Here is an 18,709-nt window from a genome sequence, read left to right as displayed (position 1 = left end):
CAAAGCGACATTTTAATATAAAATATCTGTTGAGTAATACAAAATAAAAGATATATTTTAATAGATTTTTCCTGTTAAGTTGGGTGTTTAAATCAATACATTTATATTTTGACAGTTTAAATTAAGATTAAATTAGATTTTTGTGTAGCATAAAAGGCGCCAAAATACTTCAAAAGTTCAGAACTTTAAAAAACTTTTAGCTGTAGAACGCTTTACAACCAAATTGGAAAGATTTTAAAATTTTAAAGGCTTGTAGACTTTGTAGGATATAAAAAAAGGCATAACACATTTTTACAAACGATTTCAACATGGCAATACAAAATCTTGTTGGCAGATTTTTCAGGAAACGTCGACACCGTGTTAGTTGTATTTTTAGTAACTTTTTTTGAATCATTGCGACTCAAAAAAACGATAATTCAGTTCAAGCGTAGACTTGCAGACGCTGCCAGAGAGAAAAATCCGTTTTATTGAGATTTAAAACCGGTAAACAGCCCTAAACCTAGCGTAAATTGTAAAATAAAATCCAGTTTTTAGTAGAAAAAATTTAGAAAACTATCAATAACTGAATAAAATCAAATTTAGTCAGTTTGTTTAAAAATAGGGTTACAATATTTAATTAATAGCATTTAGTTAGATTAATAACGAAGCATTATTTAAAATTTAAATGAATTAAACTTAATTATGTTAAGTTATATAAACTGCGTCACAAAAGCACATTACTATAATGAACTCATGCGTCACAAATGCTATGCACCAGTAGATACAATAGTGTAATTATGAATGGGGGACTTTTACGTCACAAAAGTTAAAAGAAGTTATCGCTGTAACAGCGAATATTTTGTTAAAGAATTATTAAATTTGTATACTGGAAGGCCTAGCCAGGTGCCAGAATATGTTATTACTATAAACACCAACAGGATGCTAATAAAGTTATTGAAACCGAAATGTAATATTGTAAGTTTTTGGCAGACGTTTTCACTCGATTTTTATCGCAATTTGGCCGTAGCGAACGTCGTGTGAATGTTTATAACTTTGTGGTTTTGGCGAGTTGAAGTGGTCTAGATTTTGCTACGCAGTCAAGCAGTATATATTACTAAAATTTATGTTAAATTACAACCATCAAAAAACAAAGTTAATTTAAAATAGTCATCAAATGTACAAGTAAATTGCGCTATGAATAATATTTAATTTTAATTGTTTATATAAAGGTAATTATTTTTGGATTTTAGGTGTATTATTTGACATGATATTTTATAAATGCAATATGTGATGATTTTACACAATATGTTAGTTTACCAAGTTTTAAATAAATTGTAAGAATGTCAAACCCCGATGAAAATGAAAAAGATTGTGAGGAAATTTTAAAAGAAATTCTAAAAAGAAGAAATGCCAGGGAACAGGAGCAACTAAACATAGGATGGTAAGACATATAAATTTTTATTTATTTATCTTCAATGTGGAAAGGTCGACTCACGACCCTAACTTAGAGTAACATCAGTTACCCCGACTTAAGGGTGCTACACTATAAAAGCAGTGGCGATCAAACCTAAGACCTTGTATAGTAAAGCTAAGTATTCTAACCTGTTTTAATTAAGTTATACAAGTTTAAGATATTATTAACCTCATAATATTACCCCAACCCAGTCCCAAGTTGTACAAGTTTAAAATTAAATTTTTATAACATATATTTTATCTATTAGCTGTTTTATTTTTAAATTATATATAAAATTTATGAACTAGCGTTTGTGACCAAATTAGTTTTAAATTAAATAAATGACTGGTTTTACATTATTATCATTTAAATTTTTTTTAGGTATTTTTGGCTATTATCTGAATACCCCGGTCTTGTAATATTTCTGTGCTTATGTCTCACGAGCACATTTACTTCAGTTTCAATATTCTACAGCAATACTCCAGACTTCAGCAACCCAGCAAAAGTATGTTGATGGTTCACAAAATGCTATTTATCTCTTTAAAAGTGATTCTTAATTTTGTTTTGAAAACTTTACTAATTGGCAAAAGTGTTGTTGTCAACAGCACTAATTTGACTTTAAAGAATGCAGTTTAATTATAGACTGGTACACTGGTTAATTTACTAAAAGTTGTTTTCAAAATTGATAAGGTCAAAAGTTAATTTAACATGCTTTAGAATATGGTAATGTCAAACATAAAGGGAAGTAATTGAACTGCAAAAAAATATATATACACTAAAGTAACATAAAACAAATTATTTATTTTTTAAATTTTATAAATTTTTATGCTTTTAAATTAACATTACAATAAAACATACCTTTTTGACCCTTATGTTTATCTCTAAACACCAAAATTTTATTAAAAAGTTTAAAATTTTTTAAATTTCATCTAAAAACTATTCTTTTTACTTTGCATTACAAAAATTACCAAAATTTGTTCGTTTAATTGTTATTTTTTTCTAGGGTTTCGAGGTCCGAGGAGTTGAACTATCAGATAGATTGGTAACATGGCAAAACATGATTAATCAGACTGGCCATCGGGCAACTTTATCTTACTTTCCATCTGTTTTTGCTCAGGCAAAAGTTGAAAGCCAGGTAAGTGGACTTTAATTACAGGATTACAATCTTAAATTAGTGGTCACTTATGCATGTAATTTGGTGTACAACAACTATTTGTATCTTTATATTCTTGTACAGTAATATAAACCATAATAAAGTTACATAAAATTTACATTTTTTATTATTTATCGTAAAGAAATATTTTTATTTTTTGTTAAAATTTTTTTCTAAGAGTCAGTTTTTGAAATTGTAACACTAAACTTTAACTAACAAAAAAATTTAAAGCCTTTTAGTTAATTCCCTAAGCAAACACTAAACCATCATCATGAGATTGTAACAAATTATGTTGTTTGTAGTAGATTTAATCTTGCTTGTAAGCCTAGTTTAACTAAATGGACTTAATATTTGTTGGCATACCAAAGTTTAAGTATTTCAAAACTTTGCCTCTGGCCTTATTCTTAAATGTGTGTTGTAATTTAATAGGTGGTTAAGTTTTCGCAGAATCGTTTAAGATTGATACCTTGACAGAAGTTCTGACATAACATGTTTTTTGTCACAATTCTTATTTTAATTTGATCTGTAATTTTTACAAAAATAAATTATTAACATATTTAATTAAACTTATTAATTATTTAAACCCTACTTATGTTGTAACCTATCTTTAAATCACCACAAAAAAGACATTTTTTTTGAAAATTAATTTCTTAACTTGATTTTATATATATATATATATATGTGTGTACATAAGGTGTTAATATAGGGTATTATAGTTGTGAGAAAATAATGTTTTATAGTCTGATTACTTCTCTATTTCCCCTTTCAACTTTGAAGTGGGTTTATGACTAATATAGTTAACTTGTATTTTCTTATTTCAAAACCTTAAAATTTTGTAAACCTTTTAATGTGTATTCATTTATATGCCAAATATCTTATTTTTTGACCATTTTTATAATTATTTTAATAAATTTTGTTGTGTTTTTTTATAGATTTATTTACACAAATTTTGTATTTTTTTTAGAAAAAGCAACTTCGTCGAGTTAACATGCAGAAAAATAAACAAAAAAAGAAGAAAAAACGTAGAAGAAAGAAAAAGAAACGAAATAAAAGATCGTTGGAACCTTACAACTGGGATTTTACTCAAAATGGATACTTTTGTGACAATCCTCGTAAGTAGATTAATTTTTATTATTATTTTTAATTTATCCTCGATGTGGGAAGGCCAACTTTGTGATCTAAACATAAATTAACATTTGTTACCCTAAACCAGTATAAATTTTAATTTAACACTAGAGCATTTGGCAATTATGTGAAGCATAAATGAATTATGTAAGGGCTTTATATAGTAAAGCTTCATATAAAATGAATAATTAATTTATTAACTATTTCTTTAAACTATGTCATATACATTAAGTTGAATAGTTATTATGCATAAAAACAATTAATTTCCGTTTATTAATTTTAAAGAAATAATATTACTTGTTCATTGTTTTAATATATAACAGCCTGCCAGTATAAATATTTATATATTATACACTAAACAATATACCATATTGTACCAAGTATAAAGTCAATTTCTATGTAAAACGATATCTTAATCATCTAATTATCCAACATTAGGAGATTTCACGCATCTGTGTGTTGATATTACAGGCTCTATGTTCGGCAAATTGGTTTATACATTAGACAATAATGAAGTCGAAACTATCTGGAGTTTGCCTGCTTTTCGATCCATCTGTACAAGTGAAAATCAACTTTTAAGCCATATTACATACGCGGATATCTGCTATAAGTTGAACATCTCAACATGTTGCCCTACAATGTCGTTACCCAACTATGTAGCCTACCTAACAGGGGTGCGATCGTGCCAGTATCTTACTCAATCAGATCTCGACACCGCGCTTGCGTTATTAGGTAGGTGTGAGCGTTATTATTGCGACGGAAAACTGACTTCTGATTGCTGGCAGCCGACCGACGAAATTAACCGGTGTGTAAACATACCTGATGAATGTACCCACCATAATGCTGTTTATTCAATATTCTACTACCTTCTCGAACAGAGTTCACTCTGTACAAATAACGTAAACTCAACATTATTTCTGCTGCGTAATTCTGCAGTTTTCTTACCCGCTCTTACTAATGATGGTTTACTGCCAATTTATGACGACAATTTTGCTGGACAACTTTCAGATGGCGTCACTAAAATATCTGGGATTGATTTTGGAATTGAAGAATCGGTCTTTGAGAGATTTTTGTACACCGACTCTGTCTACCCATTCGTCGCCATGCTGGCTGTGCTAGTAATTATATTTTTCTACACAGGGTCGCTATTTATAACTCTCATGAACTTTATGTCAACTGCTAGTGCAATGTTTGTCTCCTATTTCTTCTACACAATTGTTTTCGATTTCAAATATTTTCCATTTTTAAATCTCACGGCCGTGCTGGTCATGGTCGGGTTATCGGCCGACAATGTTCTCGTTTTCTACGGGACTTGGTGCAGCCACGCCGCCGCCGATGAACTAAAACTCGCCCGAGGTTGGGTACTGCGTCATCGCCACCCTACAGACGCTAGAATCGGGGTGGTTGCCAAGACGACGATGCGTCACGTTGCCTGGTCTTTGCTAGTGACTGGGTTGACAACTGCTGCTGCGTTTTTATCGAATTATTCCAGTTCTGTGACTGCGATCAAATGCTTTGGAGTTTATGCCGGACTTACAGTGCTCACTAATTTATTTTTCTCTTTGACCTGGCTACCTGCGACCATTATTTTTGACCACAAGTATTTTCAATGTTTAAGGTGTAGTGGAAAGAGTAAACTGTGGGCTAAAGTGTGTGAAAATTTCGCCGAAATCTCGCGAATATTTTTCCATCAAATTCAGGTTCTTTTCATCGTTCGCTTGCGCTTTTGTTGGATGATTTTGTACTTCACTTGCGCAGTTTCAAGCCTGTATGTTGTATTCATTTACCCAGGACTTCGGCTTCCACAAACAAGTCAATATTTTCAGTTTTTTAAACCCTCTCATCCGTTTGAAACCTACAACTCGAACCAGGACTTTGCGTTTCAAAATGAGGGGTTCGGTAACTTCAGCGCCCGGATCGTATTCGGTCTCCACCCGGTTGATAACGGTGACCACCGGGACCCGGAAAACAAAGGAACTCTTGTACCTAATATAAGATTCAACGTATCATCGCGTACTAGTCAAAAATGGTTGCTGAATTTCTGCCGGGAAATGCGGAAAAGTGAGTTTTACGAACCATCCTCCCACAACTTACAATACACAACTTGCTTTGTTGAAACACTAAAGGAATGGATGGAATCAAAGGAATGTACTGAGCAAAATATGCCGTGTTGTAATAGAGCAACTTTCCCGTATCGACCTTATGTGTTCCAATATTGCTTAAAACAAGGAATTTTCTCTTTAACTAACGATCCAAGATTGCCTCGTTTAAATGCCTGGTCGCCAGGTCCAAGGTGAGCACGTGTTTATTGGTGTTGTTTATTTTAAAATGTAAAAATTTTTATTGTTTTGTCATTTCTTATGTATTTAATAATCAGTAATGTAAGTAAGTTCACTTAACAACCTAAACATTAAGTAAACATTTGTTACCCTGACCCATTCTTAAAGCTACAACATGGGAGCAGTGTGAATTAAACCAATGAACTTATGTTGTTAAGTGAAGTATTTTAACCTGTTAAAAGCGCCTTAGTCAAAGATGCTACAAAATGGAAGCGGTGGGAATTTAACCCAGGACCTAATGTTCTTAAGTAAAGTGTTCCAACCATTGCAAAACGCTGTCAATATTTACTTATCAAATTCTGCAATTTTTTTAATGTAATTCAATATTTTGACCCCAACTATTTTTTCTAGGTTTGATATTAATGACGTCATACGGGCTGTCGTCATCGAATTCCCATCAAACGTCAGCCATTCGTCATCTTACAAACAAGTCGAAAGTTTTTACCAGAACGTCGACCGATTTCTTCAAATGCTGCTCCACGACGCCCCAAGTGGTATGAAGGGAGGCTGGTTCGTTAGCGATTTTGAATATTACGTTCTACAGAATGGTTTATATTATGGCACCATTACTTCAGTTGGTCTTTCTCTGCTGGTCGCTCAAATTGTTATCTTAATCACTTCTCGTAACATCGCTGTCAGCATATTTGCCAACTTCACAATAGCTTGTATTATCTTTGTTACATCTGCTATCCTGGTCTTACTTGGATGGGAACTTAACGTTCTCGAATCGGTCACAATCTCTATCGCTGTCGGGTTGTCGGTCGACTTTACTGCTCATTACGCTATTGCTTATATTGTCGCTGAGGATAAAGACGATAGGGCGCGTAGAGTTGAAATCACGGCGTCTAGAATGGGTCCTGCTATCACCCTAGCGGCGCTAACTACGTTCATAGCAGGCGTAGGTCTGCTGCCATCTAGCGTGCTGGCGTATAACCGATTCGGGGTGTTTTTAATGATCGTAATGGTGATAAGTTGGTTGTTTAGCACCTACTTTTTCTTGCCATTATTAAGTGCAATAGGCCCGCAAGGTGGCTGCTGTGATATAAGATGCAGCGGGGAGAATTGTAAGAACGTTTCGACTGAAAACGACGAACAAACAACGATGATAACAAGTGAGAATTGTCATCCCACCCCGGGGTTTTATAATCATGAGATCGTCGAACGCTCGACGACGCTGTAAGATTATGACGTCACAAAAAAATCGATTCTATAGTTTCTTTTCAATTTTTTATGATCAGAAAGTTGTGTTTTTTTGTTATTTTTCTTGAATTTGCAATATTTTTGTAGTATTTGATCAATTTAATATTGTGTTTTTATATAACTACCTTATTTGTTGTCGTTTTTGTATTATTAATATTTTCATTGATCACAATTTAATAATTTTTTTTAAACATGTATTTTATTTAAATTTACACCTATTTTTAAAAGTTAATTAAATTTTTACACTATCATTTTTTTACTTCGGTTTATATATTTTAATTAGGTTAATTAAAATTTAATTAATTGCCAAATTTAAAATAAGAAAATAGTATTTTTAAAAGTTAATTATTATCATATTTGTTTTTTAACTGTGTTTTTGCCATCATGAGATTTTCTATCGTATTCTATATCTTAGCTGTGTTGAATTTTTGTTGTTTTGAAAAAATGTTTTTTATTCACAAAAAATATATTATTAAAATAAAGATTTAAGTTAAAAAAAATAGAAATAATAAAAAATGTTAAAGGTATATTTGGTAAAATGACGTAACAAAATACGTCATAATAAAAAATTATTTTAAATTAATTCACATAAAGAATAATAGTAACCATAACATGAAGTAAAAAGTGTCCTGTTTCCTTTTAGGATTGCACAATTAAAATTGGGTTCTGAAAAGTAAAGTTTAAGTGAATGAAATACAATCATATTTCTGTCATATTATCTTTTTTTTATCCTCGATGTGGAAAGGTCGAATGTGCGACCTAAACATAGAGTAACATAAGTTTCTCCGACCCAGTCTCGAGTTGCTTGTGGCAGTTTGGGATATTATAGAGACTATATTTGCCTGATAATTAAGCTGCTGATTAAGTATTGGCTTAGCAGGAGTTCATACCGTTTATAGCGCCTTACCCAAGGGCGCTACAGCATGAGATCAGTGGGGATTGAACCCACGACCTCATGTGTGGTGTAGAGTTCTTACCACTACACCACGATGCCGGTTATAATTTATAATAATAATATGGGCAAATTCTACATATTTAAAAATTAACTTTACCGGTTTTTTGTGGTTAAAATTTAGAACTGAACTATTTTAATTTTTACCGAATATTTTAAAAGCGCTTTCGACTTTCACATAATCATTTTCCAGTTTTGAACCGTCCAACCATCTCCAATCGGTGTGATTATAATTTAAACCGACCCAAAATTTTTTGTTGGGGTAGTAATGAGAAATTACTTTCATTAAAAATCTAAAAAAAATGTTTTAAAACTAATTAAATTGATGAAGTAGTTTAATCATTAAATTAATCGCATAAAATTCGCTTTATTTTTTATTTTACAGAAGTTTTTGGTTTCCATGCTGTAGCGCCTTTAAGTATGGCAAATTAAATGGTATAAACTCCTGCTGAGCCAACACTTAATCAGCAGTATAATTACCGGGCAATTATAATCTATAATATCCCAAACTGCCACAGGTAACTCGGAACTGAGTCGGGGTAACTGATGTTACTCTACGTTTAGGTCGTAAAGTTGGCCTTCCCACATTAAGAATAATTAACAATAAAGTTCTTAATTTTTAATAAAATTTACTTTAAATTTTTGTTGAATTTTACTCCATTTACGACAGGTATAAACCCCCTATCTTCACAATATTGTTTTGCTTTATACCAGTTCGAGGGTTTGCGACCAAATTCATACAAAATATTATGTTGAGCATATTGATGAAGTTGACCAAATGCTAAGAAAAAAATAAACTGTTTTTAATTGAACTTTTTTACAATATTTGTTAAAAATACATTTTATACCCACTGCTCTAAGGCCAAAACCAGTTAAGTATCTTTACAGTAAAAAAACTTTGGCTTTACTACATGAGGTACTGGGTGCGATACCCATAGCTCTCATGCTGTAATTCCTTTGGGCAGGAGCCTATAAACGGTATGAACTCCGGTCGACCCCAAACCAATTGACAGGTTAATTATTGGACAACCTTATCAATAATATTTTAAACTGGCAAAGTCAACTTAAGACTGAAAAGGGTAACTGAATCTAGTGTTTTCCATAAAGGCAACTTAAGGCTGGGTCGTTGAAATGAATTGTATTCTATGTTTAGGCTGTAAAGATAACCGTTTCACATTAAGGATAAAAAAAATTAAATATAATTTAGGTAACCTTCTTTATTGCTTCTAATTTTATTCCTTAGCGATTTAATTTGTTTAATTAATTCTTCAGTTTGCGACAATTGTTCTTCAGTATTTGGTAAAACAATCGGAGTTGAATTCTCTTTGATATTAAAACTTATTTGCTGTTTCTTCATTTTTTCGTGCAGCTGTTTCAAAAATAATTGCCTTTGAGTTTATTATGTTATTCTGGTGCAATAGAATTATAAAGCAATCAATTAAATATTAGCTATTCGGATCCATTCTTTGTATTTTTATAATAAGCTTTTGTGACCTAAACATAGAGTAACATCAGTTACTCCGACCCAGTCTCGAGTTGCCTGTGGCAGATTGGAATATTATAGATTATAATTGTCCGCTAATTAAACCATTGATTGGTTTTTGGCTTTGCAGGAGTTTCTATCGTTTATAGCGCCTTACTTAAGTAGGAATCTAACGCAGGACCTCATGCATATAGTATGCAGTTTTATAATTTGTATTTTAATTTTAGAACTGGCATTAAAATACAACGCATAATCCAAACTACATTTACAAAATAATTTCAGTAAACCTGTTGGTAACTTAACATCATGTCATCTCCATTATATCGTTTGTTACATTTACTTCCAAATCCTTTGTTCTATAAAAATAGAAAAATATTTTAAACTATAAAACGGGTCCCGGGTTTAATTCTTTCCGTTGGCAGAAACGACGGCGTTGTGTATGGGTACAATCGTGGGTTTAATCCCCACTGATCTCATGCTGTAGCGCCCTTGAGTTAAGCGTTATAAACGGTATGAACTCCTGCTGACCCAGCACTTAATCAGCAGCATATTTATCGGGCAATTATAATCTATAATATTCCAAACTACTAAAGCCAACTCGAGACTGGGTCGGAGTAACTGATGTTACTCTATGTTTAAGTCGCGCATTCGTCTTTCCCACATCGAGGATAAAGATATACAAAAAAATGCCTTTGCTTTATTACATGAGGGGTTAAGTTTAATTTCCATTGCTCTCATGCTGTAGCGCCCTTTAGTAGGGCGCCATAAACGGTATAAACTCCTGCTGACCCAAACACTTAATCGACAGCATATTTATCAGAAAATTATAATATATAATAATCCAAACTAGCAAAGTCAACTGAAGACTGGGTCAGAGTGTCAATGTTACTTCATGTTAAGCTATACAAAAAAAACTTACTTGTAAACTTATCATGTACGGAATTTTCATTTTCGGGTAGTGTGCATTTAATGTAAGGTTGTCTAATATTGTCAAAGCTTCTCTGCAACAAATAAACATGGCAAAATACACGGCACTACATGTTACAAATTCGATGAAATTTTTCACGTATTTACAATTGTAAAACTTTTTCAACAAGCGAACCATTGTTTTTAAACTAAAATCAACTTTTTTCTGCAAAAAATGCAAAATAAATAAATTTTAAATTAAGAAAAGTAAGTTAAAATTTATGTATGGATATTAGCAACTGAAACTAACGTAGCAATAAGGAAATGCCCTGTTTAGATAAGCTATAGCTTAACTAAGACTATTACCTTGTTAATTTCTCTATATCTCCTTCTAGGTGATATGCTACCATACATCTTTATCATATTATTGTATCTTCTTGCTAATTTGAACTTTAAAATTTTAAAATCTTAAAATATTTACTTTGTAAGATCACAAAAGTTTATTTTTTTGCACTTTTATTTGCTATAGAACTTATTAAACAATACTTTATTGTTTGTGTCATAAACTGATGTAAAAACTTGAAATTTTCTTGTGAAAATGTAAATTTTATTTTATTTATCTTTAATATGCTTATATTATAACTTACAATGCTGTTAGCTTAAATAGAGGCTTTAGTGTAATCACTTCCGCATAAAATGTTAATTGTTTAAGACAATAAACAACTAAATAAAGTGTCACTACGCAATATAATATAAAAATAAAATCTTATTTATAAGCTTATTATAGAAAAATTTAATGCTTTTAAAAGCTATTTAACAAAAAGTTATATTTTCTATTATGTAAAAGTATTATTTTTTTACATTACTTTTGTTTTACTAATATTTTTTTAATTATTTTGTTTATACTAATTAAAGCTTTTAATCAGCGTTTCTGTAATACTGTAATACAGAACACTTGCTACACCATACATGAGGTCGTTGGTTCAATCCCCACTGCTCTCATGCAGTAGCGCCCTTGAGTAAGGCGCTATAAACGGCATGGACTTCTGCTGAGCCAACACTTAATCAGCAGCTTAATTATCGAAAAATAATAATCTATAATATCCCAAACTGCTAAAAGGCAACTCGAGACTGGGTCGGGATAACTGTTGTTACTCTATGTTTGGGTCGCGCATTCGACCTTCCCACATCGAGAATAAAGATATATACAAAAAATATATATATATTTATAGCACCTTTTTTGGATTTCTATTTAAACTTATTTAACAAGTTACCACTAAAAAGAGGTCGTGCCTTTTTTATAAAGTAATAGGATTTCCATTTCTGTAAGAAATACGTAACAAAACTAATATTGTGACGTCATGTAATAATAAAAATATTTTTTAGCACTAAAATTTTATGTTAAAACTGTTTTTTTCTTGTAAAATCTAAAATATCGGCGCTATTTAACACTCCCGGATGTAAGCAAAAAGGCACGACCAAAAGTTATTTTATTTTTGCTTTTTTCATTGTTAAATTTACCGTAAAAAATAAATAAAAATAATTAAAAAACTTTATTTTAGGTTATACATGTATAAAAGATTAATACAAATTTATAGAAACACTAACAAACAATGGATTTTGGTGTTTTAAATTTATAAAGAATGATAATATAATTAACTATTACTCAACTAGATCTGTTATAAAGCATAGGAACTTAAAATTTTCCATTAAGCGAGGCGCAAGGAATTTATAATTACTGCGTCTCCCCGAGAAATTCCTTTACCACGAGGTCCCGGGTTTTTTGAAAATACGAACAGAGATTTTGTTACCAAATAAGGTTATAAAATGCAGCTGAATCCAGCTGTAATGGCGCAATCCTCTTTAATTAAGCGAGGGAATGTTACGTCATAATTAGTGCGTCTTCTTTGCATCATAATCAGAAATTCTGTTGCGAGACAGTGCGCATTGTTAACGCACGCGTCAACTGTTTAGTCGTTAATTAAGACGTTAATTGTTGCAAATATTAAATAAAAATTAATTAAACATTTAGATATTATATCAAGTTATTAGTTAATGAAGTAAAATTAACAATTTATTAATTTGTTTAGAAAATTTAAGCAAGTATATTTTGATTGACAGTTTGGAAAGCGCTTTCCACTGTAAGCGCGTCGTGCACGCACACACAGGGTCACTGAACACGTGCAGAGTCACGTGACTTAGTGTTTCGTGGCAAATTTGAATTGGAATCGGAATTCTAGTTCTTTCTAGATGGACTTTCGAGGTGAGTAGACGCGTTTTTGTTAGTGCTTTAAAGTTTATTTTTTTTATCGTTAATTGTAATAAGTGTGGCATATTATAAGCAGTTATTAATAGAAAATAAATATGTTAGCAAAAGTTTTTATAAAATTTTCAAATATTTAATTTTAAAATGTTATTTAATTTTTTTTTCAGAGAAGTTAGTGAAGCTTTTGAAGAACATCTTGAACGACGAAGTTTTCCGAACACTGCTCAAGGTTTGTGAACTTTTATTTGGTTATTACGATAAATATTTAAAAAAAATTTCAAAAAAATCATAAATGTTAGTTTCAAGTTAGCAAAACATAATCGATAATTTTTTTATATATATTTAACTAAAAATTTTCAAACATGATTAAACCTGTGTTGATGCGCAGGTACTTCCACAAAGTAGTAAAACGAGGTATTTAGGCTATAAAAATAACTGTACTTAAGGCATAAATTAAAATCTGGCACAAAAATTTAAAAATTGACATAATTTAAAATTATTGGCACAAACTAAAAAAAACAATGTATATTGGCAATATTTGGCACAAAAAGTGACATAATTTAATACAATTGGCACAAAGAAATAAAAAATGACATAACTTAAATATTTTGGCATAAATTGACATATCATAAATTTAAAATTATTATTAAGTAGGGTTTAGTGTCTTATACTATTTTTCTAAACAATATTTTTTATATAGAAGAAGTTGGATTATATTTGGATTATATGATTGGAGGAAAAAGATAATGGCAGGAATTGGAGGAATGGAAAAAGGATGGAAGTTTTATTAAGTCTCCCTTGCAACTAGCAAGGGAGAAGTTAAGACAACTATGGACTAGATTGGATCATTTTGCAAACTCAGGACCTTTATTTAATAATTATACCAGGTCTGTAGGGTTGTAGGTTTTTACGTGACTATACTCTTTTTATTTTGTGAATAATAATCAAATCATAAATCAAGCGCTTAAAATTTTACGGGTTAAAAGTTTTTCACGTGTCTATTTTTATTTTGTGACTGAAAAAAAAACTCATAATTTTGCGCTGTAAATGTTGATAGTTGATACAGTCCCAAGTGTGTTTAAGTTTTTGTGTGTGATCATAATTATATTAAACGGGACTGTTTAATGGTTTTTTAGATGTTTTGGCGCATGTAATATATAGAATATACAATATGTTTTATAAAACTAGGCCTATGTGTGTTTAATGTGTATTTTATGCAAAGGAAGAACTCTAAAATAGTCTCAGGACCTCACTTCAACTTGACGAACTTAAAAAATAGTCTCGGGACCTCATTCAACTAAAGGTGGGCTATAAAGCTTCAGGTCTGTAGGGCTGTAGGTTTTCACGTGCCTATTTCTTATATGTACTGCATAAATCAGCGCTTTTAAAGTTTTTTCACGGGTTAAAAGTTTGTAGTATCTCGTGTCTTCTTTCTATTTTATGACTGGTAAACAACTCATAATTTTGCGCTTTAAAAGTGTGTAGTTGACACAGTCCCAAGTGTGTTTAGGTTTATATGTGTAATCATAATTATTTTAAATGGGACTGTTTAATGGTTTTTTAGATGTTTTGCGCAAGTAAAGTATATATAAAATATTTAGAAATCTAGATTTTAGAAAACTAGGCCTATGTGTGGTTTATAATATTTATGTGTGTATATTAACTGTATTTTATTTGCCCTAAACCTAAGTGTGTGTGTGGGTTGGAACCCAACATAAATTATCTAATTTCGTGGGCGTAGCCCGATATAAAGCATATATAATTTCGTAAATGGAAATCCAAACTAAAAAATTATAAATTTTGTGGACGGAGCCCAAAATAACATACACAGTAAACACAAAATTAAATAAACATGCAGAAAAAACACAAAAATTTTAAATTTCTTTCTCTTTTATTTTTTGCAGGCGTTTCTTATTTCCTTCTACCTTTAAATCTAATATTTACCTCCACAGGGGCCTCTTAACCATTCGTTTTATTATTTTACAGGGGCATTACTAACCAAATTATATTTTTTTTAGGGGCCTTTAAAAACTAAAACCAAACTTACCTTTTTTGCAGGCTATTCTTTTTTCCTTCTACCTTTAAACCATTTTTTTACTTCCACAGGGGCCTCTTAACCAGTAACTTTATTTTTTTACAGGGGCATTACTAACCAAATCATGTATTTTTTTCAGGTGCCTTTAAAAACTAAAACCAAACTTACCTTTTTTGCAGGCTATTCTTATTTCCTTCTACCTTTAAACCAATTTTTTACATCTTTTAACCATTCACTTTATTTCTTTACAGGGGCATTACTAACCAAATTATATTTTTTTTCAGGGGCCTTTAAAAACTAAAACCAAACTAACCCTTTTTTGCAGGCGTTTCTTTTTTCCTTCTACCTTTTAACCATTCGTTTTATTTCTTTACAGGGGCATTACTAACCAAATTATATTTTTTTTCAGGGGCCTTTAAAAAACTAAAACCAAACTAACCATTTTTTACAGGCTTTTTTTTCAAGTTAGATTACCAAAAACAAATTTAAACATTCTGTTTTTTATTTTTAGATGCCGGTTGAAAATCTGCAGATCTCGTCGATTTGTTTTTGGCCAATTTTAACTTGTTCTTTATTTTTAGAGTTCCTGTTAAAAGAAAACTTCAATCTAACATTTTTTTATTTTTCCCGCAGGGTAGATTACCATAAACAAATACTAACTTTGTTCTTTATTTTTAGATTCTGGTTGTCGAGCAAAACTTCTGGGTTTGTATAAAACCTTTTTTAAAACGTCACCAACACAAAACAAGTATATAACTTTATCTTAATTTAAACGAAACACAACATAACACGATCAAATAGTCACAACCACACTTTTAATATTTGTAAGCAAATTTCTAATCCTTATTATTTTACAGAAAAAAAGATCGAGAGCATACATACCATTCTTAACAAGGGGTCAACCATTCCGCTTTTCCAAAGGGGCCAGTCATTCCGCCTTTCCAAAGGGACAAGCGGTCGTTTTTCCGAGGGGCCAGTCAGCCAATTTTTCTAAGGATCAGCCAACCCAATTAAAAGAGGGTTCGATATTCCCATGTACAGTAATTAACTGTACAAACAGACATGAACATTTAACTGTAAAAGTTTACACTGTATAAACATAACTGCTGTATTAAAAACTGGACATTAATTCTAAAACACAGCTAATTTTTTGTGTACTTTATATGTTATTTATTTTTCTATAATTTCGTACTGCGAATTTACTAATTTTTTTATACATAAAAACCTATAATTTTTTTATACATAAAAACCTATTTCTATTTTTTTGCAATATTTTTCGTACTTGTAATTTATTTTATTACTTCAATTATTGTACTGTATTTATTCAATTTTTTATTCAGTGTATTGTATTTTTATATTTCTTTTCAATTTAGCTTTTTCATTTATTTAATGTATTGTCATTTTTATTGTCTAGTAGTAACTGAATTTATTAACCATTTTTTCATTGTAAATTATAAATATTTTTACTCTTTGTATAGTGTGTAATGCAATTGCTTTTCACTTCGTACTTTTTCTCTCGTGCCATGTCAAAATACAAATGAAAAAAATAAGTTTTTATTCTTTTACTTCGAACTATCCTATTCTGCCATGAATATCTTTTAAAAACTGGCCAGAAACATTAAAAAATGAACTTGAAATTTGTCCAATTAACATGAAAAATAACTTTTATTGGCCCGAACATAGAAAATAACTTGAAATTTGTCCAATTAACATAAAAAATAACTTTTTATTGGCCCAAAACAGAAAATAACTTAAAATTTGTCAAATTACCATGAAAAATTACTTTTTATTGGCCCAAAACATAGAAAATAACTTAAAATTTGTCCAATTACCATGAAAAATTACTTTTTATTGGCCAGAAACATACAAAATAACTTAAAATTTGTCCAATTAACATAAAAAATAACTAATTATTGGCCCGAAAAATGGAAAATAACATAATTTTTGCCCAATTAACATTAAAATAATTTAAAATTGGCCCGAACATAGAAAATAACCCGATTTTTGTCCAATTAACATGAAAAATTTACCTAAAATTGATTCGAAACATGATAAATAACTTAATAGTTGTCAAATTAGAATTAGAAATAACACAAAATTAGTCCTAAAGTCATGGAAATATTTTAAAATTGGCCAATACCCATTAAATACCATGCAAAATATAGTCTCTCATTACAGTTATTCATACCCAGTTAAATATTTAATTAACAAGTATTTATTTATGCGAAAAGCATGTACAAATTAATACATAATATCCTAGTCTGGGTCCAATTAGAAATATATTTAAAATGGTAGAAGAATCCATTAAAAAATGTTTAAGAAATTAAAGAATAAATGTAGCACACATTTTTAAAAAACTAAAAAAGGAACATTAAGACCCCAGCAGTTTATTATTTACAGGTTTGAAAGTCTAAGAAGTGTATTGAGGGGGTATATTAAGGTACAATGTAAGTAATAATGTATTTACAATGAGTTTTACATGGTAGTTTTTGTGAATGGGGGGTTAAAAAACTCCTGCATAATGAGCTGTATACAGTTTTTCGGTTATCCTCAATATTTAATTTTTTTAGAATTTACAAAATCTGGATATATTAAAATAAATGTTAAAAAAAAGTAGCCTAAATTTATTTAGAAAAGGTAAAAATAAAAAAAATTAATAAAATGTTGTATTTATTACTTAAAAGCAATTTAAAATTCACGCGAAATATCGTGACGTCACGAATGCAGCTAGCTTTTTCGAAAATCTTATGAGCTAGGGCTTCGGCTCGATTAGGGTTAGAGAAAACCAGGGTTAGGCTTTCCAAATAAAATAAATCGAGCATACATAAAATATAACACGATATAAGATATAATGGAATCATTTTAAAATATCTTAGGTATTTTGTCACAAGTTAGTTATGAATTTTGTTTAGATATATTACAATTTGATAACACGTGTCATTTTATAGAATTTTGCAAAATATATTTTGTTGTTTAGTCTAAATTTAAGTTATATTTGCAATAAAAAAGGTGTATTATATGAAAAGTAACAATTTAGAATTGTTTAAAACAGAAGTTTGCAAGTGTTTTCAGGAATTTTTATTAACGTTTTTTGACTTTTTAAGTTTAACAATTTAATATTTTTGTTAGTTTTTTGTATTAAGGTAGTAAAGTAATAATGCCTTGCTATGAGTTATCACTTATCTTAAGACTAACAGACAGGGCAACAAAAGTTCAAATAATCAAAGACACAATTTCTGGATTATTAAAAAGCGGACACAACGTCCGAAAAATTCAAAGTTTAGGAGACCGTCATCTTCCATACACAATAAAATCATCCATGCATGGAAAACAGACGAAAGGTTCTTACATTCTATTAGATGTTGATTTAAAAGAAATGGATATAAATCCTGTGAAGGAATATTTCAAGAAAAATACTGACATTTTAAGGATGTCACATCATCTGCATGATAATTTATATGGTCTAGAAGAGGAATGTATGGGGGATAATACAATTGATTATCTACAAAAAGTTGAGGAACTTAAAAAGATTTCGACCAATGATAAAAAGTTTAAACCCAATTTTAGAAGTGATGCCCCTTTCCAATACTAAATATGTTAATATTTTTGTATATGTTTTTTGTTGTTTTTATTTACTTTTAAAGGCTTTAAAAATTATAAAAAATTGAAGGTTTTAAAATTGTATGTGATATTTATACGTTAAATTAACCATTTTTGCATTCACACTATTTAAAAATTAATTTTAGTACAAAAGTCTGGTATTTTTTTTTTAATTTGGTAACTTTGTATTTTTAAAACCTTTTTTTGATATTTTTAGT

General features: G+C 30.2%; 3 protein-coding genes across 3 annotated transcripts; 2 read left to right on the top strand and 1 right to left on the bottom strand.

Annotated features, from left to right (window-relative positions):
• Positions 1-1,233: 1,233 nt before the first annotated feature.
• LOC145749578 (protein dispatched homolog 1-like) lies at positions 1,234-7,724 on the top strand. The gene is made up of 6 exons (XM_082565378.1): positions 1,234-1,420; positions 1,814-1,937; positions 2,436-2,567; positions 3,550-3,697; positions 4,182-6,003; positions 6,401-7,724. The coding sequence occupies exons 1-6, from the start codon at positions 1,320-1,322 to the stop codon at positions 7,227-7,229; spliced, it is 3,156 nt and encodes a 1,051-aa protein (XP_082421504.1). The 5' UTR covers positions 1,234-1,319; the 3' UTR covers positions 7,230-7,724.
• A 99-nt stretch (positions 7,725-7,823) lies between these two features.
• Positions 7,824-11,004, bottom strand: LOC145750966 (uncharacterized). Its single transcript, XM_082567036.1, has 7 exons — positions 10,957-11,004; positions 10,604-10,816; positions 9,972-10,040; positions 9,414-9,570; positions 8,835-8,982; positions 8,349-8,494; positions 7,824-7,915 (listed from the first exon to the last, which is right to left on the bottom strand). The coding sequence occupies exons 1-7, from the start codon at positions 11,002-11,004 to the stop codon at positions 7,824-7,826; spliced, it is 873 nt and encodes a 290-aa protein (XP_082423162.1).
• A 6,954-nt stretch (positions 11,005-17,958) lies between these two features.
• On the top strand, positions 17,959-18,708 carry LOC145750122 (small ribosomal subunit protein bS6m-like). The gene has a single exon (XM_082566070.1). It carries the CDS (start codon positions 18,049-18,051, stop codon positions 18,481-18,483), a length of 435 nt encoding a protein of 144 aa, XP_082422196.1. The 5' UTR covers positions 17,959-18,048; the 3' UTR covers positions 18,484-18,708.
• The last annotated feature ends 1 nt before the right edge of the window (position 18,709 follows it).

This window comes from Corella eumyota, chromosome 4 (assembly GCF_963082875.1).
Source record: "Corella eumyota chromosome 4, kaCorEumy4.1, whole genome shotgun sequence".
NCBI lineage: Eukaryota > Metazoa > Chordata > Ascidiacea > Phlebobranchia > Corellidae > Corella > Corella eumyota.
The sequence above is the reverse complement of the archived record's forward strand: the minus strand, read 5'-3'. Positions and strand labels throughout refer to the sequence as shown.

What these genes read in the sequence shown, in the direction of transcription:
- LOC145749578 (XM_082565378.1), top strand. Translation starts at nt 1,320, where the DNA reads ATGTCAAACCCCGATGAAAATGAAAAAGATTGTGAGGAAATTTTAAAA. An exon ending in ATACTTTTGTGACAATCCTC is followed by an intron (nt 3,698 to 4,181) that starts GTAAGTAGATTA and finishes TTGATATTACAG; the next exon opens with GCTCTATGTTCGGCAAATTG. An exon ending in GCCTGGTCGCCAGGTCCAAG is followed by an intron (nt 6,004 to 6,400) that starts GTGAGCACGTGT and finishes TATTTTTTCTAG; the next exon opens with GTTTGATATTAATGACGTCA.
- LOC145750966 (XM_082567036.1), bottom strand. Translation starts at nt 11,004, where the DNA reads ATGTATGGTAGCATATCACCTAGAAGGAGATATAGAGAAATTAACAAG. An exon ending in GATATAGAGAAATTAACAAG is followed by an intron (nt 10,817 to 10,956) that starts GTAATAGTCTTA and finishes CATTTTTTGCAG; the next exon opens with AAAAAAGTTGATTTTAGTTT. An exon ending in AAATTCAACAAAAATTTAAA is followed by an intron (nt 8,495 to 8,834) that starts GTAAATTTTATT and finishes CATTTTTTTTAG; the next exon opens with ATTTTTAATGAAAGTAATTT.
- LOC145750122 (XM_082566070.1), top strand. Translation starts at nt 18,049, where the DNA reads ATGCCTTGCTATGAGTTATCACTTATCTTAAGACTAACAGACAGGGCA.